This window comes from Girardinichthys multiradiatus, chromosome 18, assembly GCF_021462225.1.
Source record: "Girardinichthys multiradiatus isolate DD_20200921_A chromosome 18, DD_fGirMul_XY1, whole genome shotgun sequence".
Taxonomy (NCBI): Eukaryota; Metazoa; Chordata; class Actinopteri; order Cyprinodontiformes; family Goodeidae; genus Girardinichthys; species Girardinichthys multiradiatus.
The window spans coordinates 3537902-3563360 of record NC_061810.1 but is presented as its reverse complement, the minus strand read 5'-3'; the positions used below and the strand labels follow the sequence as shown (position 1 = coordinate 3563360).

Here is a 25459-nt window from a genome sequence, read left to right as displayed (position 1 = left end):
TATCATTATTGAGCCTTTATTGTTACAATACATTTTTTTTTAAAAGTACATGTACATTTGTTCTGTATTTTCTGGACAATAACAGAAATTCATCAAGAATTCAAGATTGAGCCATCTGAATACAAGATTCCCTGTTAACTATGCCTGAGAATAAAGTCTCTCTGGTTTCTGTTCAACTGAAAACTGGAAGAGCAGATTTGACAGAGGGGAAAAAAGAAACAAAAACAAAAAAACTTTCTCAGTTGTGTGCCTGTTGGAGTTTGAATTCCCAGGATGAGCTGGGTGAGATATTGCTGTCCACAAGGAAATTCACTTTCCTTCACTTCTTTGTAGGCAGGTTTCTTAACTGCTAGGGTAATGGAGAATTCAAAATCCATCCACCCAAACAGCCAGGCCTCTCTCTGCAAGAGTGCGGCTCACTGAAATGACCTGCAAAACAAGCCAACATAAAAAAAAAGCCAACATTACGGTGTACATTTTAGGACATCCTCAGGTCTTAGGTATCAGGGACTGTACTCACAAAGAATCCTAAGACTAAAATATTAGAATTTCTCAAATTCTAAGGTTGCAGAATTTTTACCTTGTTAAGATAAAAGTGATTTACGAAGCACCTTGGGACTTAAGAGAGCTAACGTGAGGAAATGTTAATAGTGAGAAGGACTTTTAGTGAGCCAAAGACTGTCTTAAGCAGAGAAGATGGTGGACAGACCAATAGAAAGGAGCAATATTCTCTGAACATTGAATAAAATGCTACCAGCTACATCGCACAGGTCCACCTCCTAAACAGTCGAATAAAGAGAACATAAACTTCTGTAACAATTATACAATTGTTAATATAGAGATAAGATTAACCTTATCATCCACCTAGGGTGAAATTAAATAGTTTAAGAGGCAGAACAGATTAAAGGTGCACTTCTAGTAAGGTCATCTTAGGAAGGATAAATAAATAAATAACCATTAAAAAGTGAACAAAATTACAAACAATATAGTACAGAATTATTTCAATATTTACAGACTAAAATGCTTTATAACAAAAATAAAAAAACAAATAGGAAAAAATGTATATGAAAATATATGAAATATATGCAGTATGTAAACGACCAGCATGGCGTAAATATAAATAGTAAAGTAAATATATTAGTAAATATTAAAAAAGCTAATCAAAATAATGAGCATGTAAATAAGCTACATTCAAACATTGATGCTGTGTGACAATTTAATTTTGCTAAGTTTTATCATGATTTACACATTTCTGAATCCAGTCTAAATTCCATCAGCAGTTAATTTATCTCCATTGATTACTAGGAACTATTCAAACTATTCAAGCGATCCCAACGTGTTGAAATCGGACATACCTCATCTCCAACCAAGTTCCATAGGTGGACAAGAGGGAGGCCTGTGTTGTTATCATAGTTTGAGACCTTTACAGAAAAACAGAAATAGTTAGCTTTAATGATTCTGTTACTTTAAGGGGATTTAGTGATAAAGACAGTCAGACCTGTGCTAGCAAGGCAACACCTCTGGTCATTTCTTCCAATACCGTTGTAGCATCCGTTGAGAAACAATCCTCCCCTGTTAAATGAATGACAATTCATTGAGTCAACATCAGAGGAAAACAACAAAGCATCTGCTTTCTCAATACAGGAATGTGGTGTGATAGGTTTAAAAAACTATGCCCATATACCACTGGCTCCACTCCACTCAACCTACTTCATGAGCATTTCCATTAGTGTATTTTCCATACCAGTATCTACTTTTCAGGGCTGAGTAGGGACTACATGTGAGGTGAACATAGTGCTGTTGACTAATTGGCCATGGGACCAGCAGAAATTAAAAGGTTTTCAAGGAGGTAGACCAGGGAAAAAAAAAACTTTAAAGCATCTACAATATCCACTTATTCCTCTCATCTAATCCTCTTAATTAGCCTGTTCAGCTTTTTTTAGTCACAAGCTCTGATGGTGCTTCCCTAACATATGATGGTGGAAGAGACTGCTCTCTTTACTACAGACCTTTAGAAGTATGTGACATCTTGCAACAAACACTGGAGGAAGAAGCTTCAGGAATTGAAGTGTGCTCTGTTGTCCTTTTAGACAGCATTACTGCTACATCACATTTCAAGTCTGTGGTCTAGGTGAAAGGGGCATTTAAACTTCTCCAACACCTCCACTTCTCAGATAAACTTTCCATCTGCATGCCTAGTATTATTTAAAGGAAAAAATACTGAGATTTCCCTTTCCATTCTGGTCCTCGAACAGTTACAGTTATAAACGTAAGTTATGGAGAGAGCAGAGTTTACTTTGGGTGTTATGGAGCTCCTTCCTGGCCTGTTTGGCATACCACCATATGTGTCTCCGGTTTACAAGAAAGAAAATTGTTTCGAAACTCAAGGCATGTAGATTAAAGTAGCACTGCCCATTTCCATTATTTAAGCCAAGGCAAGTTTATTTATATAACACATTTCAGTAGCAAGACAATTCAAAGTGCTATACATGAAGAAAGAAGAAAAAGAGGCAATAGGATAAGTACATTAGTGTCATAATGGTAATTAAATAATTAATGAACACAAATAATTAAAAGGAAAATAAATTAATAAAAATTAAAATAAGATAATAAAAAGATAAAAATTAAAAATTAATGACAAAAGGATCGATGAGAAATGAAGGAAAGGTGAACTGAAAACTACTAATGTTTTGATAGCACAGTCAAAGGCCAATCTAAACAAATACGTTTTTAATCTCGATTTAAAGCAACTTAGTGTTTCAGTTTTCCAGGAGTTTATTCGAGATTAGTGGAGCATAAGAACTAAAAGCTGCTTCTCCATGTTTGGTTCTGGTTCTGCAAAGTAGATTTGAGCCAGAAGATCTGAGAGGTCTGGGTGGTTGATACACCGACAACAAGTCTGTAATGTATTTTGGTGCTAAGCTATTCAGTGATTTTTAGACTGATTTTTAGAACTACAGGGAGCCAGTGTAGGGACTTCAGAACTGGGGTGATGTGCTCCACTTTCTTAGTTCTAGCGAGGACGCGGGCAGCAGTGTTCTGGATCAACTGCAGCTGTCTGATCGACTTTTTAGGCAAACCTGTGAAGACACCGTTGCAGTAACCAATTCTACTGAAGCTGAACGGATTAATTCAATTCAATTCAGTTTTATTTATATAACGCCAATTCACAACACATGTCGTCTCAAGGCACTTAAAGGGTTTGGAATGGTATAGGGTTGTTGGGGATGTTAAATTAAACTACTGAGTGTGAGAGTTTGGACATTTTAGAATGGGCTATGTGTAGTGGTACTAAGTAAAATAATAAACTGATAAAGTTTGTCCATGTAGAGCCAACTGGTGGTCATTGTTATACTTAAAACCACAAGGATTGAGGGTACCCGTCTCTGTCAGACTGATTATAACTATTGGAAAAGAGAAGGGGTCATACAGATAGCAGAAATGGAGGGTGTGTTTGCACCTCAACCATAACTGAGCCGGTTTAGGGTAAACCTGACTACCCCTTACTCCATCCAACAGGGAGGGAAGAAGATGGAGGTAAAACTAATTGGAGAGTGTTGTTTCCTGTCGTATTGTGTGAAAGGTGGGTAACTTTAAAATGGGCTGAGTCAATTCAATCAAATCATATAGATTTCAAGTTAGGTACATACATTCCAGTTAATCCCAACCATTGAACAGTGAAGTCAGATTCAGTTATTTATTCAAATTGGATAAAACGTTTTTCTGTCTAAGGAAACCCAGCAGACTGCATCGAGTCAGAGACTTGCAGCATTCACTCCTCCTGGATGAGCATGTAGAGACAGTGGACAGTCACTGGCATTGACTTTGCAGCAATTCCTCATACTGAGCATGCATGTAACCTCCAGCAGAACCAGGCTCAGTGTGAGCGGCCATCAGCCACGACCGATTGGGTGTTTGAGAGAACAGAGCAGAAACACACAAAGAATACAGAAGCACTGATCAAGGAGTACTTCCTATGGGAAGGAAAAGTAAATGTTAATGGATGTAGCTCCTTTAGTCGCTTCATCTAGAAAGAAAGAACAGATAAACTCTGAGCCAGTTTTCAAGGTTAGAGTCTGAAAGAGAGCACATATAATTAGTCACAGTAAAAGCTCAGTCAATCACCATGTCTAGGAGAGAGAAAGGGTTAAACACTAAAAGACAGGGCAATGTGGATCATCGGTAGAAGCAGAGCATTAAGCTGTTGGCAGCAGAAGCTTGGAAAAAGCCCCCCCTCCAGGAAGTTGTCACAGATAGATACAGAGTCAGGCCAGGTGTAGCTTCTAGGAAGAGAAAAGAGAGAGAACATAAAGTTAGAAGCTGAAATAACAGTAAATAATGCTAAATTAGAGAGTAGTATGAGAATGTAGCAGAGGGAGTGAAAGTGGTCATTATGTCCTCCATCAGCCTAAGCCTATAGCAGCATAACTACAGAGATAGCTCAGGATAACCTTAGCCACTCTAACTACAAGCTTTATCAAAAAGGAAAGTTTTAAGCCTAGCCTTAAAAGTAGACAGGGCCTCACGGACTAAAACTGGGAGCTGGTTCCACAGGACAGGAGCCTGATAACTAAAAGATCTGTCTCCCATTCTACTTCTAGAGACTCTAGGAACCACCAGTAAACCTGCAGTCTGAGAACAAAGTCCCCTGTTAGGAACATATGGACCAATCAGGTCTCTGATGTATGATGGAGCTAGATCATTAAGGGCTTTATATGTGAGGAGGAGAATTTTAAATTCTATTCTGGATTTAATAAGGAGCCAATGAAGGGAAGCTAAAATAGGAGAAATATGATCTCTCTTTTTAATTTTCATCAGAACTCTTGCTGCAGCATTTTGAATCAGCTGAAGGTTTTTAACTGCATTTTGTGGACATCCTGATAGTAAAGAATTACAATAGTCCAGCCTTGAAGTAACAAATGCATGGACTAGTTTTTCAGCGTCACTCCTGGATAGGATATTTCTAATTTTGGCAATGTTCCGGAGGTGAAAGAAGGAAATCCTAGAAACCTGTTTAATATGGGATTGAAATGACATGTCCTGGTCAAAAATAACACCAAGGTTTATGACGATTTTTTGACAACTGACAAAGCAGTTTCTGTTTCAAAGACTCCGGTCCAAAGACGACAACATCTGTCTTGTCTGAATTTAGAAGCAGAAAATTTAAAGTCATCCAAGTTTTTAGATCTTCAAGACATGCTTGTAGTCTATCTAACTGGTTGGGTTCATCAGGATTCATGGATAAGTAAAGTTGAGTATCATCAGCATATCCCATGCTGCCTGATAATTTTACCTATTGGAAGCATATACAGGTCCTTCTCAAAATATTAGCATATTGTGATGAAGTTCATTATTTTCCATAATGTCAGGATGAAAATTTTACATTCATATATTTTAGATTCATTACACACTAACTGAAATGTTTCAGGTCTTTTATTGTCTTAATACGGATGATTTTGGCATACAGCTCATGAAAACCCAAAATTCCTATCTCACAAAATTAGCATATCATAAAAAGGGTCTCTAAACAAGCTATGAACCTAATCATCTGAATCAACGAGTTAACTCTAAACACCTGCAAAAGATTCCTGTGGCCTTTAAAACTCCCAGCCTGGTTCATCACTCAAAACCCCAATCATGGGTAAGACTGCCGACCTGACTGCTGTCCAGAAGGCCACTATTGACACCCTCAAGCAAGAGGGTAAGACACAGAAAGAAATTTCTGAACGAATAGGCTGTTCCCAGAGTGCTGTATCAAGGCACCTCAGTGGGAAGTCTGTGGGAAGGAAAAAGTGTGGCAGAAAACGCTGCACAATGAGAAGAGGTGACCGGACCCTGAGGAAGATTGTGGAGAAGGGCCGATTCCAGACCTTGGGGGACCTGCGGAAGCAGTGGACTGAGTCTGGAGTAGAAACATCCAGAGCCACCGTGCACAGGCGTGTGCAGGAAATGGGCTACAGGTGCCGCATTCTCCAGGTCAAGCCACTTTTGAATCAGAAACAGCGGCAGAAGCGCCTGACCTGGGCTACAGAGAAGCAGCACTGGACTGTTGCTCAGTGGTCCAAAGTACTTTTTTCGGATGAAAGCGAATTCTGCATGTCATTCAGAAATCAAGGTGCCAGAGTCTGGAGGAAGACTGGGGAGAAGGAAATGCCAAAATGCCAGAAGTCCAGTGTCAAGTACCCACAGTCAGTGATGGTCTGGGGTGCCGTGTCAGCTGCTGGTGTTGGTCCACTGTGTTTTATCAAGGGCAGGGTCAATGCAGCTAGCTATCAGGAGATTTTGGAGCACTTCATGCTTCCATCTGCTGAAAAGCTTTATGGAGATGAAGATTTCATTTTTCAGCACGACCTGGCACCTGCTCACAGTGCCAAAACCACTGGTAAATGGTTTACTGACCATGGTATCACTGTGCTCAATTGGCCTGCCAACTCTCCTGACCTGAACCCCATAGAGAATCTGTGGGATATTGTGAAGAGAACGTTGAGAGACTCAAGACCCAACACTCTGGATGAGCTAAAGGCCGCTATCGAAGCATCCTGGGCCTCCATAAGACCTCAGCAGTGCCACAGGCTGATTGCCTCCATGCCACGGCGCATTGAAGCAGTCATTTCTGCAAAAGGATTCCCGACCAAGTATTGAGTGCATAAATGTACATGATTATTTGAAGGTTGACGTTTTTTGTATTAAAAACACTTTTCTTTTATTGGTCGGATGAAATATGCTAATTTTGTGAGATAGGAATTTTGGGTTTTCATGAGCTATATGCCAAAATCATCCGTATTAAGACAATAAAAGACCTGAAATATTTCAGTTAGTGTGCAATGAATCTAAAATATATGAATGTTACATTTTCATCATTACATTATGGAAAATAATGAACGTTATCACAATATGCTAAACGTTTGAGAAGGACCTGTATATAGTAAAGAGAATTGGCCCAAGCACTGGACCCTGTGGTACTCCACAATTAACCCTGGAGTTTAAAGATGATTTATCATTTACATGAACAAACTGGAATCTGTCAGACAAATAAGATTTAAACCAGCCTAGCGCTGTTCCCCTGATCCCTACAGCATATTCCAGCCCCTTTCTAAGAGAATATTGTGATCGACTGGATCAAATGCAGCACTGAGATCTAACAGAACCAGTACAGACACAAGTCCATTATCTGAGGCCATAAGAATATCATTAGTGACTTTCAGCAGAGCTGTTTCAGTGCTATGATGAGCTCTGAAGCCTGACTGAAACTCTTCAAACAGGTCATTGCTGTGTAAATGCTCACACATTTGATTAGCAATTATTTTTTCAAGAATTTTAGATAAGAACAGAAGATTGGATATAGGTCTGTAATTTTTCAAGTCATCTCGATCAAGCGAAGGTTTCTTAAGCAAAGGTTTAATTACAGCTAACTTAAAAGCCTGTGGTACATATCCATTTACTAAAGATAGATTAATCATATCTAAAATGAGGCTGGTAATCAGAGGGAACACTTCCTTAAATAATTTAGTTGGGATTGGGTCTAACATACAAGTTGAAGGTTTAGATGAAGCTGATATTTTTGATAACTGGATCAGGATCAAAACAGTCTAAACACAAATCAGGTTCTACAGTTACTTCCAATGTTGTCTCACTTGCTGAGGATGAAGTAATCATCTTCGGGAGTATGTCAAAGATTTTATTTATTAATAGAATCAATTTTATTTAGGAAGAATCCCATAAAGTTATGACTGCTGAGAGCTAAGGGAATGGATGACTCAACAGAGCTATGACTCTGTGTATGTTTAGCAACTGTCCTAAAGATAAACCTAGGATTATTCTTGTTCTCTTCTATTAATGATGAGATATAAGCTGTTCTAGCTTGGCGAAGTGTCTTTTTATACAACAGTAGGCTATTTTTCCAGATTAAGTAGGAATCCTCTAGGTGTGCAGAGTGCCATTTTCTCTCCAATTCTCTAACATTGTCCTTTAAAGTATGCAGCTCTGAATTAAACCAAGGAGCTAGCCTCCTATTAATAATTACCTTCTTTTTCAAGGGGGCTGCATTGTCTAATGCATCACGCAATGATGAAGTAACACTATGAACAAGAGAAGGGGAAGAAACAAAATTATTGCCCTCCACTGTGTTTTTCTGTGATAATGAGGAAATTAAAAGTGGAACAGATTCTTTAAAGGTTGTTACAGCACCGCCTGATAATAATCTACTGTCATGAAATTTTCTTTCAGGTCTGGAGTACTTTGTTAAATTAAACTCAAAGGTTATTAAAAAATGGTCAGACAGGACAAGTTTATGAGAAAATATTGTTATGTCTTTACACTCAATGCAATATGTCAGCACAAGGTCCAGAGAATGAAGACAAAGGTGGGTAGGTTTGTTCATGTTTTGAGCAAAACCAATTGAGTCTAAGATAGCATTAAACGCTATACAGGTCCTTCTCAAAAAATGAGCATATTGTGATAAAGTTCATTATTTTCTATAATGTAATGATGAAAATTTAATATTCATATATTTTAGATTCATTGCACACTAACTGAAATATTTCAGGTCCTTTATTGTCTTAATACGGATGATTGTGGCATACAGCTCATGAAAACCCAAAATTCCTATCTCACAAAATTAGCATATTTCATCCGACCAATAAAAGAAAAGTGTTTTTAATACAAAAAACGTCAACCTTCAAATAATCATGTACAGTTATGCACTCAATACTTGGTCGGGAATCCTTTTGCAGAAATGACTGCTTCAAGGCGGCATGGCATGGAGACAATCAGCCTGTGGCACTGCTGAGGTCTTATGGAGGCCCAGGATGCTTCGATAGCGGCCTTTAGCTCATCCAGAGTGTTGGGTCTTGAGTCTCTCAACGTTCTCTTCACAATATCCCACAGATTCTCTATGGGGTTCAGGTCAGGAGAGTTGGCAGGCCAATTGAGCACAGTGATACCATGGTCAGTAAACCATTTACCAGTGGTTTTGGCATTGTGAGCAGGTGCCAGATCGTGCTGAAAAATGAAATCTTCATCTCCGTAAAGCTTTTCAGCAGATGGAAGCATGAAGTGCTCCAAAATCTCCTGATAGCTAGCTGCATTGACCCTGCCCCCTTGATAAAACACAGTGGACCAACACCAGCAGCTGACACGGCACCCCAGACCATCACTGACTGTGGGTACTTGACACTGGACTTCTGGCATTTTGGCATTTCCTCCTCCCCAGTCTTCCTCCAGACTCTGGCACCTTGATTTCCGAATGACATGCAGAATTTGCTTTCATCCGAAAAAAGTACTTTGGACCACTGAGCAACAGTCCACTGCTGCTTCTCTGTAGCCCAGGTCTGGAGAATGCAGCACCTATAGCCCATTTCCTGCACACGCCTGTGCACGGTGGCTCTGGATGTTTCTACTCCAGACTCAGTCCGCTGCTTCCGCAGGTCCCCCAAGGTCTGGAATCGGCCCTTCTCCACAATCTTCCTCAGGGTCCAGTCACCTCTTCTCGTTGTGCAGCGTTTTCTGCCACACTTTTTCCTTCCCACAGACTTCCCACTGAGGTGCCTTGATACAGCACTCTGGGAACAGCCTATTCGTTCAGAAATTTCTTTCTGTGTCTTACCCTCTTGCTTGAGGGTGTCAATAGTGGCCTTCTGGACAGCAGTCAGGTCGGCAGTCTTATCCATGATTGGGGTTTTGAGTGATGAACCAGGCTGGGAGTTTTAAAGGCCTCAGGAATCTTTTGCAGGTGTTTAGAGTTAACTCGTTGATTCAGATGATTAGGTTCATAGCTTGTTTAGAGACCCTTTTAATTATATGCTAATTTTGTGAGATAGGAATTTGGGGTTTTCATGAGCTGTATGCCAAAATCATCCGTATTAAGACAATAAAAGACCTGAAATATTTCAGTTAGTGTGCAATGAATCTAAAATATATGAATGTTACATTTTCATCATGACATTATGGAAAATAATGAACTTTATCACAATATGCTAATTTTTTGAGAAGGACCTGTATTTAGGCTATCACTTTCAGTGTCAACATGAATGTCAAAATCCCCCACTATAAAACCTTATCTGAAAAATTGAGAGTAAGGGCCTGGTGGACAATACAAAACAACAAACAGAAGTGGTTTTAGTGCTTTGCAATTTGGATGAGGAAAACTAAGAATTAAATATTCAAAAGAGTTGTAGCTATTGATTGGTCTGGGACTAATCAATAAATCGGATTGAAAGATGGTTGCTAGTCCTCCTCCTCGCCCACTATTTCGAGGTATGTGAGAATTTAAATAATTAGTAAGAGTTGAGTCATTTATTGTAACATAATCCTCTTGCTGCAGCCAGGTTTCTGTGAGGCAAAATAAATCAATCCGATTGTCAAAAATCAATTTGCAGGACACTGTGCTGTTGTGGTGAAGAGAGAGCTGATTTAAATTCTTTGCAGGACAGTGATGTGATGAAATGTTTTAAATTAGCAAAGCTATAACATACAGATTGCCAACTCTCACAACAAACTATATTTATGTTGCTAATATTATGTTCAGGCTTAATATTGTGGCTGTTTATCATCGATGCCGAGCTCTTCAAACATATATTACTCAAAAAAAGGAACACGGCGAGTCTATGAAAAATAATTCAACGATCAAGGGAGGCAAACCTCTAATAAATTAATTGACAGACATGTTTGTCTTTTGTATTGTTAATATTAAATTTGTTGCGAGTCAGATACAGAAACACAGTAAACAAGCTGTGCACATTTCTATGGCAATGTCAGCCTAGAAACAACACTGAACAGCATCAATGTGCGTAGGGCACATGCTACTTTGGACACGGCTCTGCCCTCCTGCGCAACAGCCGGTAATCCAATATTTTGATTAAAGTTTAATCAGAATGTAGTATTGGCCTTAGTGGGTATGACCGAACCAAAAACATACAGCATCTGTTCACAAGACAACTTCAAACTCAACATTCTGCATGCAAAATTACTTACGCATTCAGAAGCACTCAGTGGATATGAACAGTGGCTTGATTTGGCCCTACTCGACTCTACTCGGCTTGCTTTGCGAGCATTTCCATTACTGTTTTTTCCGTACCGGTACCTACTTTTTTGGTCCCTGCCCCTGAGCATGTACGACCGGGGCTGAGTGGGAACTACATGTGATGTGAACAGACTCCTGTTCACTGATTGACCATGGGAGGAGGAGAAATGAGAAGGTTTTTGTTTAGACAGTGCAGGGAAAAGTTAATAAAACTCAAGAGCAGCTACAATAATATTAAGGACAACAGTGACCCGAGCAGGTCATACATAAAATTTTACCATTTACAGTCCTTAAACCATGCCTGAAGGCTGACAGAAAAGAAAAAGGACAATTCAGCTTTCCGAATTACATACAGGCCGAGTGCCGTATTTAATAACATCCTATATCAGCTTATCACATAAAATCAGCTGTTCAGAGGCACAAGCAATTCCACCAAAACACACAAAACAATACCACCATGAAACAACATGATTGGTTCGGACCTTAATTGACTGTCCTTTAGTGAACCAGCGTCTGCAAGAGGAGGGAGCAGACAGAGAGCAGCTGCCCATCATCAGACTGCTTGCATCGGACCAAATGGAAGGACGAGTACGCTGAATCTGCGGAGCACGAATATGCAATATCCAACCTAAAACTAACTTCAAAAGGTCAAAAGTTTGTGGTTTTGCGCTTTTTAGTCTTTGTCCTATTTATTGCCATGGATGAGACAAAAACTTCTTCATAAAGCCCAACAACTTCAGGCAAACTTTCAGCTTACCAGTCCAGACAGCAGCGTCTCTATTCTCTGCTTCTCCTGCCACACCCCCTCACATCAGAACCCCTGAGCCTTATTTTATAAGTTCTGGCTGGGCTGTGGTCCGGATAATTATCCAAGTGGATCATTTTAGACATAAAAAACATAAGACATTCTTGCATATACATTAATACAAACGTTATTAGTATTTAGTTTATTTATGTTTTTATTGTCTATTTGTTATTATTTCTCGCAGATTACTTTAATGTGATAATGTAACACAGTAACGTTAATAGCAGCACAGCACACAACACTCATGGCTGGAGGCGGGGCTTCAGCCACCATAGCTTCAGCCGTCGGCAGGTCAGTGGAAACAACCGTTACCGCACTGAGTAGAGCGAAACAGAGTGGTGCAGAGCTGTGCCGACTAAAACAAGCCAGTGAAAAAGGGGCAAGAGAAGAGAGATAATCATGTCAGGGCAGAGGATGTGAGGACAAACCTGCTGCTGTGAATAGCGACAACAAAAGTTAACTGTACCAGTCCAGAAAAGCAGGAACAGAATGGAACAGAAGGAAAATATCAGCAACTGGATCATTTATGACGATGCAGCGCACCAACCCCTGCATGTTTCAAGCAGCTTTTGTTTGCTTTTCCTCTTGTTCCTCTGAGGGAGCCATAAATTAGGGGCCATAAAGCTCGTCTGAAAACTCACTTTGAGAGCATAGAAAATATCTAATGCGGACTGAGAATGCTGCGCAAATTTGTCAAGATCAAAATTTCTCAAATGATATTTGCGTTGTGTGCTAACATAAACAGCTGGGATCAGTGAATCACATTATTTTCAAAACCAATCACATAATCATAGAATTATCAATGATGTTTTAAAGACATTTTCAGTTCCCACGGTTCCTGAATGCAGCACCTGGGAATATTTCCTTTAGGGGCCAAAGCTGTCAGTCATCATTGCACACCCTATATCATCTATGTCCTGCCCCCACACTGAGGGAGCAGCAGTTTGAAACTGAAAAAAAAAAAAACTTGAATCTGAGAAGTAGTTTTCTTTTCAGTTTTAACTCTTTTTTTTCCAGTTTCAAACAGAATGTTTTTGGACAAACTTTATTTAGCTCCATACGGTATCAGCCAGCCAGTAGCACACGCAATTTCCTTATTTAAACAGAGATGTTTGCACCTCTTTTGCACCCATTGCACACGCAATCTTTGAAAATCGCACGCAACATGCCCACTTATTGCACAAGGAAATTGTATTTTGTACAAGCAATTTAGCACCCCTTATGTGGGATCTTTGAAGATCAGGCCATTGATTTGTTAATAAGGAGCTAAAAGAGATGATTTCACAGAAAAAATAAGATGAGCCAAAAACAATAAAATATACATTGAGAAAAATAGCACGATACAGGAGCACAATACATGAGAACCTCTGTATAAGAACATCAAACATTTTCAAAACTAAATTTCCTTAAAGAAAGAATTTAAACTCATCCAAAACTCTTAACATATACTGTGTAGTAAATAGTCAACCACTTTTGTAAAAGCAGGAATAATTAGGAGCACAAACCTGGTAGTGGGGCAATGCTGTCAAGAAGTACTTCTGCACCTTGAAAGGGTAGTGTTACAAAATCCGATCTGGAAAAAAGGACCCAAGTATTTAGAAATATAAAGACATTCAATTCATCCACAGAACACACACACTATCAGTGTTATGATAAATAATGATAAAACTGGACCGTTTGTTTTCAGATGTTTCACATGGGGGTTTGCTTGCCTCCATCCTACCCAATGATCTATTAGCAATTTAACCTGGCAGTGTCATGCACAGTTAGGCTCAAAAATAATTTATACCCCTTGCAGATATAAAATACATCTTAATTTCACCAACATGTTTCTTCTGACTCAAACTAATGTTTTGCTGTGGTTCAGATTATTTGAATTTGGAGGGAGCTGAAGATTGAGATGATTGCAAGGAGAAATAACCTCAAGACTTGGTACTCATTGAAGAAGATGAGTGGTCAAAAACACCAGTGCAGACATGCAAAAAGCTGGTCAGCATTTAAAAATGCATTTGATTGCCATAAATGCCAATAAAGCCCTATGGCGTTGCCCCTATTGAATTAGGGCCAAAGCTGATGGAACAGAGTTAAGGTCGTTAGTGCAGTTAAGACTCCACCAGGACTGCCCTTTATCCCCAATCCTGTTTGTGGTGTTCATGAACAGGATCTTAAGGCATAGTTGTGAAGTGGAGGGTGTGTGGTTTGGGAAAGCTTTTTGTACATGATATAGTTCTGTTGGCTTTTTCGGGCCCTGACGTCCAGCGAGTACTGGAGTCATTCACAGTTGTAGTGGCAAGTGGTCAGAACAAAGGCCAGTTCCCTTTAGGTCTGGGGCATGGTTCTCAAATGGCAAAAGACGTATTGCTTCCTCTGAGTTGGGGGTCAGATTTTTGTTTAAACAGAGGAGTTCTGATTTCTTGGCATTTGGTTCACGAGAGGTGGTGGGATGTGGTAGGAAGAAAGTGGGACATGGAGAGACTGATTCAGGCTTTATTTGCAGTAACATGGGTGCTGATGCCATCTGTCAAAGTGAAGATAGAATGGAGGCAAAAACAAAGCTCTCAATTTACCTGTCCATCTATGTTAGGACCTTCACCTATGTTGATAAAATATGGCTCATGACCACAGCAATTAGATCCAATTACAAAATGTGATTTTCTGGATATTTGTTTTAGATTGCGTCAATCACAGTTGAAGAATATCTATGATAAAAATTAATGTCTTTGCAAGTGGAACATGCAAAATTGGCAGTGTATCTAATACTTGTTCTCCCTACTGTATCTTGAGCAAAAGATTAATTCAAACATGGTTTAAAGGGAACTTAATTCAATCGAGCAAGATATATTCTGCAGTCTAAAATAAGCAGTGGTTTTCTGCTAGAATTACAAACAGTATAACTTAATTTTAATTTTCGTGGACAGGGAGCATTCATTCACGAGTGGACACTTGAAGCTTGCTGGTCAAGTGGCTTATTCTTTTCTTTTTAAAACCTTTGTAGAAGCTTTGAAAAACTTTAAGATCGCTTTGCCGTATCCAGCAGATCTTGACATTATTTCCGATTGAACACTGAGATTAGCATCCTGCAGTCCCAGTAAGAAGAATCTGACTGACTGACTAAATAAATTGCTAACTAGCTTACTAAGTGAGTCTGGCTGCTGGTCACACATACATATCTATTGGTGTTAGCTTTGAGCTAATCTTATCTCATTTCCTCATAGTATGCTCTGGTATTTACTGATATAATTGTCTATGCTAAAGTGTCATTGCTGCATTGATGATTTATTTTTATTTTTCTTAGTATCACTTAATCCAGGAGTTATTTATTCATTAAATAATTGATCTTTCAATTTAATATTGGTTTATAATCTTATTCCTCATTTAGTAGTTTAGTGAGTGTTACTAACTTTGGTAGAGATTATTGGCTCCTATTTTAACTGTAAGGTTGAACTGTTTTAGTTTCAGTCATATATATATGAGAGAAGTTATTTGTGTTTATTTTTGCGTAAGGTGTACAGTGATTGCATTCTGAACATCGATGCTCGTTCCACCTCTTTCACCCAGATAATACAGTCGCCTTGGGCTGATATTCATGTTTTGCTAAAATTTTATATTCAAACGTTTTGGTGATCTTGGTTCATAATTTATTAACCAATTAATTAGGCCCAAGCAGGAAAACTGCAAGGGCCTATTGTAATCGCTAGAATTCTTATTATTCTTTGTTTTTTCCGTTGCGTCTTTGCGGGGCAATATGGGGACTTTGTCAAGCCCCTAGGTGCACACGCTTTTACCCAAAATTGTCCCCCAACGAAAATTCTTGATCCTTAATGTCGTCATCAGAATCAGAATCAGAATCAGAAAAGCTTTATTGCCAAGTACGTTTTTGGACATACAAGGAATTTGTTTTGGCGTAGTCGGTGCAATACAGTACAAATTAAACAGTACAAACATATCTACAATATAATATAAATATAAGTGCACAGTTTTAAGTGAGTGAGAGTAAATATAGAGCAGTATAAGATGCAAGAGCAATACAACAGTGCAGGTGATCATTGTGCAAGTAAAGCAGTGCAAGTAAGCAGGAGTCCAAGCTGAGCGTTAATGTAACGCATAGAGTTACAGGTTACAGGTGTCCTGTCAGCAAAAAAAGGGGGGGTGTGGGGGAAAGGGGGAATGTCAGGGTGGTTTCCGGGCTTTGTTAACCAGGCTGGTGGCAGATGGGAAAAAACTGTTCTTGTGGCGTGAGGTTTTGGTCCGGATGGACCGCAGCCTCCTGCCAGAGGGGAGAGTCTCAAAGAGTCTGTGACCGGGGTGGGAGGGATCAGCCAGAATCTTCCCTGCCCGCTTCAGGGTCCTGGAGGTGTACAGTTCCTGGAGCGACAGTAGACTGCAGCCAATCACCTTCTCAGCAGACCGAATGACACGCTGCAGCCTGCCCTTATCCTTGGCTGTAGCAGCGGCGTACCAGATGGTGATGGAGGAGGTGAGGATGGACTCAATGATGGCTGTGTAGAAGTGCACCATCATAGTCTTTGGCAGGTTGAATTTCTTCAGCTGCCGCAGGAAGAACATCCTCTGCTGGGCTTTCTTGATGAGGGAGCTGATGTTTGGCTCCCACTTGAGATCCTGGGAGATGATGGTTCCCAGGAAGCGGAAAGATTCCACAGTGTCAATTGTGGAGTCACAGAGGGTGATGGGGGCAGGTGGGGCTGGGTTCTGCCTGAAGTTCACAACCATCTCCACTGTCTTTAGAGCGTTGAGCTCAAGGCTGTTCTGGCTGCACCAGTCCAACAGATGGTCCACTTCCCATCTGTACGCGGACTCGTCACCATCAGAGATGAGTCCGATCAGGGTGGTGTCGTCCGCAAACTTCAGAAGCTTGACAGACTGGTGACTGGAGGTGCAGCTGTTGGTGTACAGGGAGAAGAGCAGAGGAGAGAGAACACAGCCTTGGGGGGAACCGGTGCTGATGGTCAGGGAGTCAGAGACGTGCTTCCCCAGCCTCACGCGCTGCTTCCTGTCAGACAGGAAGTCAGTGATCCACCTGCAGGTGGAGTCGGGCACGCTCAGCTGGGAGAGCTTCTCCTGGAGCAGAGCTGGGACGATGGTGTTGAAGGCAGAGCTGAAATCCACAAACAGGATCCTGGCGTAGGTTCCTGTGGAGTCCAGGTGCCGGAGGATGAAGTGAAGGGCTAGGTTGACTGCATCATCTACAGACCTGTTGGCTCTGTAGGCAAACTGCAGGGGGTCCAGGAGGGGGTCGGTGATGTCTTTTAGGTGTGAGAGCACAAGGCGCTCAAAGGACTTCATCACCACAGAGGTCAGGGCGACGGGTCTGAAGTCATTAAGCCCTGTGGTCCTTGGCTTCTTGGGAACAGGGACGAGGTGGAGGACTTGAAGCAGGCTGGCACATGACATGTCTCCAGTGAGGTGTTAAAAATGTCTGTGAAGACTGGAGACAGCTGATCAGCGCAGTGCTTCAGGCTGGCTGGTGAGACAGAATCCGGACCAGCAGCTTTCCGGGGGTTCTGTCTCCTGAAGAGTTTGTTGACGTCCCTCTCCTGGATGGAAAGAGCCGTCCTCGGCGTGGGTAGGGGGCTGGTGGGGGTTGGAGGTGCCAAGGCCCCTCTTGAGGTTGGGGAGGTGGGGGTGGTGGATTGTGGCTGCAGCTGTTGGGGGGCGTCGTGGGGGATGGTTGCAGGACTGTCCCTTTGTCTTTCAAAGCGGCAGTAGAACTCGTTCAGGTCGTTGGCGAGGCGTCGGTCGTTGATGGAGTGGGGGGCTTTCGGCTTGTAGTTGGTGATTTGCTTGAGCCCTTTCCAGACAGACGCAGAGTCGTTGGCTGAGAACTGGTTTTGGAGCTTCTCAGAGTACAGTCGTTTGGCCTCTTTCACTGCCTTGCCAAACTTGTACTTAGCCTCTCTGTATATGTCTTTGTCCCCACTCCTGAAGGCCTCTTCCTTATCCAGTCTTAACCTTCTGAGTTTAGCTGTGAACCAGGGTTTGTCGTTGTTGTAACTCACCCTGGTGCATGATGGTACACAGCTGTCCTCACAGAAGCTGATGTAGGAAGTCACAGCCTCTGTGTACTCGTCCAGACTGTTGGTAGTAGTCCTGAACACATCCCAGTCTGTACAGCCTAAACACGCCTGGAGATTCTCCACAGCCTCACTGCTCCACTTCCTTGTCGTCCTCACAACAGGTTTGCAGAGCTTTAGTTTCTGCCTGTATGCAGGAATCAGGTGGACCATGATGTGGTCGGATTGGCCCAGTGCAGCACGTGGGACGGCGTGATAAGCGTCTCTGATGGTGGTGTAACAGTGATCCAGAATGTTGTCCTCTCTGGTCGGACATTTTATAAACTGTCTGTATTTGGGAAGTTCGTGGGTCAGATTACCTTTGTTAAAGTCACCAGCGACGATTACTAAGGATTCCGGGTTGGTCCGCTCCACACTCAGTATCTGGTCGGCGAGCATGCGCTGTGCGACCTGCACGTTAGCTTGCGGTGGGATGTAAACACCGACCAGGATGAACGAAGCGAACTCACGGGGGGAATAGAAAGGCTTACAGTTTAAGATGAAGGATTCCAGGTCTGGAGAACAGTGCTGCTGAATCACTGTCACGTCGTTGCACCAACCACTGTTGAGGTAAAAACAGATTCCTCCACCTTTCGCTTTGCCGGAGAGTTCCGTGTCTCTGTCCGCTCTGTAGAGCTGGAATCCTGCCAGCTGCAGCGCGGAGTCCGGTATTAATCCACACAGCCACGTCTCCGTGAAGCACAAAACTGCCGATGAATAAAAGTCCCTGTTTTTCCCCAACAACAGTTGTAGTTCCTCCATTTTGTTGGGAAGTGAGCGCACGTTAGAGAGAAATATTCCAGGTAACGGTGTTCGTAGTCCACGCTGGCGAAGACGTACCAGCACCCCAGCCCGTTTCCCTCTCTTCCGGCGTTTCACCGCGTGAACAAAGGTGAGCGCACCTTTGACCAGAATGTCCAAATATTCCAGAGCAGTAGGTAGAAATGTTGGAAATAACTCCTCTGGTGTAGTAGCCCTGATGTTCATGAGTTCTTCTCTGGTGAGAGAGCTCCGGGTACCATCACAGAAGACCGTTTTAAAGCAAAAAACAAAACAAAACAATGCGCACCAACACGCCGAGGCGACCATCTGCGGCGCCATCTTGTTGTGTAGAAGCCTAACCACTTAGCCACGCCCCCAAACGTAAGATAGCCCGAACAGTAAGTCGTGGAGATATGAAATTCGACACAATGCTAGAGCTCCTCAAACCAAGAAAAAAAGTCTCTTGGGGGTATGTCCTAAAATGCACAGGAAGTCGGTCATTGTGGATTAAAGGCCGATTTTTGCCCGTTTTTCACTTTTACTCACCTCGAACTTTAACGAACTCCTCCTAGGGATTTTGAGCTATCGGGTTCATATTTGGTCAACATGCAGGTAAGGGATGGAGGATTAAAAGTTATCAAAATCCCGAGTTTTCGCCCATGGGCATGGCCGGGAAAGTGAAAAATTGCAATAACTTTCCCAAAAACATTCCAAATCACACCAAAGTTGGCATGAAGGAGGACCTTCGGGTTCCCGACAATCCTATGGGGTCATATGCTGACATCACCAAAGCCAAGCCGCCTCAGAACAGGAAGTCACTTTTTTCACTTGGAAAGGTGCCTCTGTGACCCTCTTGACCCGATCAACTTTAAAGTGTGTCAGAAGACAGATAACTAGTGGGTCTAACTTCGTTTGAGGCACAGTGACTTTTCATAAAAGGGCGTGGCCATGGCGGCATGGCGAAGTCAGACGTCACGCCATGCCCATCCGTTTGCCTCTAATTTCCACATAGATCATCTGAATGTCATACACCTCGGACACAGCATGGCTTGGGGCTGGTTGTTTTAGTGCTCCTAGAGGGCGCTGTTGAGCAATTAGGCCACGCCCACCAATTTTATCACTGGAAATCTTTAGGGGGCTGGACCAGTATCAATCCTATTGAGTTTGGTGGCGATCGGCTGAGAAATGTGGAAATAACAGGCAAACGTTAGGCCATGGCGTGACGTCTGTCATCGCCACGCCGCCATGGCCACACCCTCCCGCCTATAGTCTCTGTGTTCCAAACCAACTTAGACCATCTTGTTATCTGTCACTAGGGACAGTTTCGTGTTGATTAGGTAACAGGGGTGAAATTTGGACCTTTCACAGTAAAACATGGTACTTCCTGTTCTCAGGGGGCGGGGCTTAGATGATGGCAGGATGTGACCATTGAATATTGTTTGGGGCCAGATGTGGATCAATACCAGAAAGTTTTGTGTGTCTGCGACTTTCCTAGTAAGAGCTATAACAATTTCAATTCTTTTGGCGAGTCGTCAAACTTTGAGGCCTGGCTCCGCCCCCTCAGCATGCTCAAAAAGTCACAATTTTGATAACTTTAGATCTCCCATCCCTTCTGAGCAAACTGACCAAATTTCAAGGTGATCATTCAAAATCTCTAGGAGTTCGATCAAATACGGATGCTATTAAGGGCAAAAATGGGGTCAAAATTTAAACTTCAATCCAAGATGGCCGACTTCCTGTTTGTTGTAGGATGCGGGTGCAAGTGAGTTTTGGTTAGTTCTCGGGGAGTTCTACAAGTGTACAAAATTTCATAACTGTAGGATAAAGTAAGGTCAATGCGGATGGTTTTTTTAAAATTTCAGGGGGGCGCTGTTGAGCCATTTTTATTGCGACTTTCATTAAATCCTTAAAATACGTAAATTTCACACACGACTGATAGCTCCACCAAATTTGTAGACTTTTTGAATATGTTAAAGCTGCGAAAAAGGCGATTCATTTGTCGCCAGAATAATAATAATAAACATTCGAATTACAATAGGCCTTCGCAGCTGCTTTGCTACTCGGGCCTAATAAGAATTCTAGCGATTACAATAGGCCCTAGCAGTTGCAGTTTTCCTACTTGGGCCTGCAGTTTTCCTACTCTGCCTAATAAACAGAGCGGTTACAATAGGCCTTCGCAGCGCTTTGCTGCTCGGGCCTAATTAAAGCTGCAAGCAGCATTGGGCAGCCCTCGCAGCCAAGTGCCGCTTGGCGTGTGTAGCGACCGCGGGAGCCTGGCAACTCCTCCTCCATGCCAAGGAGGAGCCCACCGCTCAATTACGCACGTTCCCACTAGGTGGCGCTGCGAGCCACCTTTCATATATTGTTTGGTTATGTGAAATTCTGCTCTGGCAATGTTCCAAATCTGGCCGAAATATTCCCGATGAAAAATGCACTCGTTAGTTAGTGGGCTGCGTAAAAATAATGTTGTTAATTGATTGTGGCAACATGTTCAGCATTGATCCATGATGATGTATACTACATTTTAAGTGGAGGGTTAGGGTTAGTGAAATTGTGACTTTTTGAGCATGCTGAGGGGGCGGAGCCTGGCCTCAAACTTTGACGACTCGCCAAAAAAATTGAAATTGTTATAGCTCTTACAAAGAAAGTCGCAGACACACGAAACATTCTGGTATTGATCCACATCTGGCCCCGAACAATATTCAATGGGCAGATCCTGACATCATCTAAGCCCTGCCCCCTGAGAATAGGAAGCGTCATGTTTTACTGCGAAAGGTCCAAATTTGACCCCCGTCACCTAATCAACACGAAACTGTCCCCAGTGACAAGTTGGTCTAAGTTGGTTTGGAATACAGACACTTTACACGGGAGGTTGTGGCCGTGGTGGCGTGGCGAGGACAGACGTAACACCATGGCCTTACGTTTGCCTCTGATTTCCACATTTCTCAGCCGATCGCCACAAAACTCAATAGGATTGATACTGGTCTAGCCCCCTAAAGATTTCCAGTGAAAAAATTGGTGCGCGTTTCCTAATTGCTCCACAGCGCCCTCTACAAGCACTAAAAAAACCAGCCCCAAGGCATGCTTTGTCTGACGTTTATGAAATTCAGTACACCTATGTATCTTCTCAGGACCTACAAAAAAGTCTCTTGGACCCATTGTCCAAACTCCACAGGAAGTCGGCCATTTTGGATCAAAAAAGCCATTTTCTCTCATTTACACACGTCGAATCTGAGCGAACTCCTACAGCTTTTGACCTACAGGCTTCAAAATCAATGAGTATAGTCTTAAGACACTGGGAATCAAAGGTTATCAAAAACTTTTAGCTACATGAAAGTATGTGGGCGTGGCTAAGCCTCAAAATCTGACTTCTCGCCATGAAAAACGAAAGTGTTATAGCTTCTACAACGAAAGTCACAGGGACATGAAACCTTCTGGGATTGATCCATATGATCACTGGAACAATATTCAATGGTCAACTGCTGACATCATTTAAGCCCCGCCCCCTGAGAACAGGAAGTGTTATGTTTCACTTATTGTGGTCCATTTTGGATGCCCTTTACAAAATCAACATGAAACTGTCCCAAGTGACAGATAACATGATCGTCAAAGTTTGTGTCTAGTACTGACTGAGGTGTGGCTATGACGGCATGGCGAACTCTGATGTCACACCACGGCCATACGTTTGGCTCTAAATTACACATGCATGGTCCGATTCACTCCAAACTGAATATCCTTGATCTTTGTCAGCACCCAAACAGCTCTATTGGATTACATTTAAATTTGGATCAATAGCGCCCCCTAGGACACTTCAAGGGCTATATCTCCCTCATACATCATCGGATCCACTTGAAATGTAGTATACCCGATCATCAGTTAATGATGGTCATGTGGACCTATCAATTTCTAATGTCGCTTTAGCCCCACCCACAAACATACAAGTGAGTGCAGCTTCCATGTTGAAGGTCCGATTTACTCCAAATTTTGAATGCTTCTCGCCAGACCAGAACTCTGTATGACCGAAGATCATTTGACATGAAGCTGACAGCGCCACCTAGACGCAACATTTGGAATTGAGCGGCGGCCTCGTTGGTGATGTGCAGCCGGCGATGCCAGGCTCCCGCCATCGCTGCACAAGCCGGGTTGCGCTGAGGGGCGAGGGCCTTAAACGCTGCTTGCAGCTTTAATTAATCTTGTTCTTGAAAAAAAGAGACACCCATATTTAGTATGTGCTACTCAGCTGCACAATTTTTTCTAGGCAAAAGGAGAAAATAATTCATTAGAAAAATTTGGGAAACTGAATTTTGTTATTTAAAGAAAGGCAAAGTACAAAACCCTTTTTATTTTTCAGATCGATATGATTTAATATGATCCCATTTCTTCAACAATCAGATTACGCTGTTCAGTTCATTAAAAATATTGCATGTATATGCAAAAAAACATTTTTTCATTTTTTATTTCAAAGAAATTTTTGGCCCTTCAACTTGCCCATGTTGGCCCACATAGCATAAAGTTTGGACACCTCTGGTCTGATGTTTTAAAGAGATTTAAAAAGGCCTAACAACTATTTCTGCAACAGTAAAGTAGTAAAAAATAGGGGAAGCCATAAACAAACATCATCAGTTTAAGTATTTGGGGCTTACTGATACCCTCATTGAGGTGTTGTGTTGGTCTGAGTTCCCCATCAAGATTTTCCTCCCCAGCAATAATACACTGCACAACTGCTATGTCTTACCGCAGCTACCAGCTAATACAGAAAAAAGTCCAGCAAAGAGTGCTCCATCAGCATGAGACAGTGGCTATGATGCTACTGCTCAACAGATGATAGAATGGATTATACATAATTAGATGTATAGATGACAGACAAATAGAAGATCTACAGCATATTGCTGCAAACACTGAAGGACTTAGACTTTCTCAGTATGCCCAATCGCATCTTGTATAGAGATTTCCTGTTGCGACAGCAAGCCAGTGATTTTTGTATTGCTTTATGAGAGTAAGATAATGCCTGTGTTTGTTAGTGCCTCCTCCTCTGTCCGTACCACTGTCCGTTTGATCAGTGTTTTTTTTATATTTTTGTGCAGTGTCATCTCAGTTCGAACATATGATCGCAATCAAATCTTTAACGGGTCACCTCCAGAGTCAAAACATCATAGTTTTTTTTCCACCGCTGCTTGAATGTGGTACAGCTTCTGGAATACTAGCAGTGTTGACATTTAATCTGTCTTTATGTTGGATAATCCATTTGAGGAAGCGGGGTAAGAGAGCTGGCTTCCTTATGCTTCTTCAACGACTTCGTAGAGGGAATCCGTAGAAACTCCATCCCTGGGCTGTTGCAGACGGATTCACCTGAGACTACGTCCTATGTGTTTACAGCAAACACTGCCATCTGAACGTGTGGAAAGAGTCACCTTAATGCAGCAGTAACCGTGCAAAGCTTACTTTACAAGCTGGACTCCTCTGCAGCTGCCCTGGTGGGATTCTCCATTAAAATGATGGTCCGCTCTATTGCTAAAAAGTCTCATACTAAATAACTTGTTTAGTAGAGAGGAGCTCAACTTTATGTTTATCTCGGACTTGAGAAAATGAAGTCTTAAATCTTTCAGAACTGTGTCCTGGAGACTGCCAATTCTTCTTTATACCTAGGATTTCTCACAGTGGAGGTGAGCAGCTGTAATTTTTAAACAGACATTTTCTTCCAGATGCAGTCTTCAAGCTCTTGTAGCTCTTTCGAGATGACCATGACCAAAATTGGACGAGCTCAGTCTATATATAATTTATAGTCTCTCTCAGACTGCAGCATTTTTTCGTTGGACCTGTAAGACTTTATCTTCCACAATTAAATTAGGCCGGATCATCATTCTGGGAAACTTTATTATTCATGCCGAAGAGTCATTGAATAGTACTACCAAGGAGTTTATCGGCATCATAGACTCTTAACTTTGTTCAACATGAATCTGGCCCTACTCATACGGCAGAGCACACTTTGGACTTGGTTTTCACTTAGGGTCTTCCTCTTGATCATTTGCACATAAATCAAGTTGTCTCCATAAGCAAGTATCTTTTAATGTTCATTGTTACTCAGTTTCTTCTTCTCAAGTCTGTATTAAGCACAGGTGCTTTGATGATTCGGTTATATTTTAAAGTTTTATTCTCTTTTCAATTTTACATCCTTCTCAGATGATCATGTTCAGCTACTTGTTAACGCTTAATGAACACTGCCTTGCCATTCTCAATCAGGTTGCTGCTTACAAAAGTAGTCGTGGCCTTATTTTTTGCTCACCCTTTTTAAAAGAATCAGACTTGAGGATTTCTATGCTGCTGTCGAAAAAACAGAGAGAATTGAGGTCCACAGGTTTGGTTGTCCATCGTGAGTACTTGCCTTTTCTTAGTAAATTTTTGGAAGTGTTGTAGAAAGTCTGTTCAGAGCTCTACTATGCAAGTTACAGATTTCTGAACCTTTTCAATTTGGCTTTCAAACACCGCACTCGACACACCGGGGGTATTATTTGCTTTTTATATGCTCCCTTTAGCAGGCGTCATTTTAATTTTCTTTATGATCTTTATCACTTTAGGCAGATGATATTCAATATGTCTCAAGACTCATCAATTAGATGGGCTGTCCACCCTAGTCAACTGATTATCTCAGACTAGTGATTGCCTTTCTACCCAAATGTTTAAAACACCAAAAAGGCTGACACCATGATTATAGCTCCTCCTGAACTATATATAAAACAGTAGTCAGGCTCTTGCCTCTTTTTGTCCACCTTCTAGGTCCAGCATCGAAATCTTGGTGTAATA

The 25459-nt window shown here is 41.8% G+C and overlaps 1 protein-coding gene across 2 annotated transcripts in view; it reads right to left on the bottom strand.

Annotated features, from left to right (window-relative positions):
- Window positions 1-25459, bottom strand: part of akap1b (A kinase (PRKA) anchor protein 1b) — a 59580-nt gene continuing 34121 nt past the window's right edge. The window contains exons 8-11 of one of the 2 annotated variants that reach the window (XM_047391661.1): window positions 13331-13398; window positions 1499-1572; window positions 1356-1421; window positions 1-429 (exon numbers count right to left, since the gene is read on the bottom strand). In XM_047391661.1, the coding sequence (XP_047247617.1) occupies window positions 367-429; window positions 1356-1421; window positions 1499-1572; window positions 13331-13398 (271 nt within the window). In that variant the 3' untranslated portion in view covers window positions 1-366. Of the gene's footprint in view, window positions 430-1355; window positions 1422-1498; window positions 1573-13330; window positions 13399-25459 lie in introns of those variants that run through there. The other variant, XR_007042381.1, reaches the window with a different exon arrangement.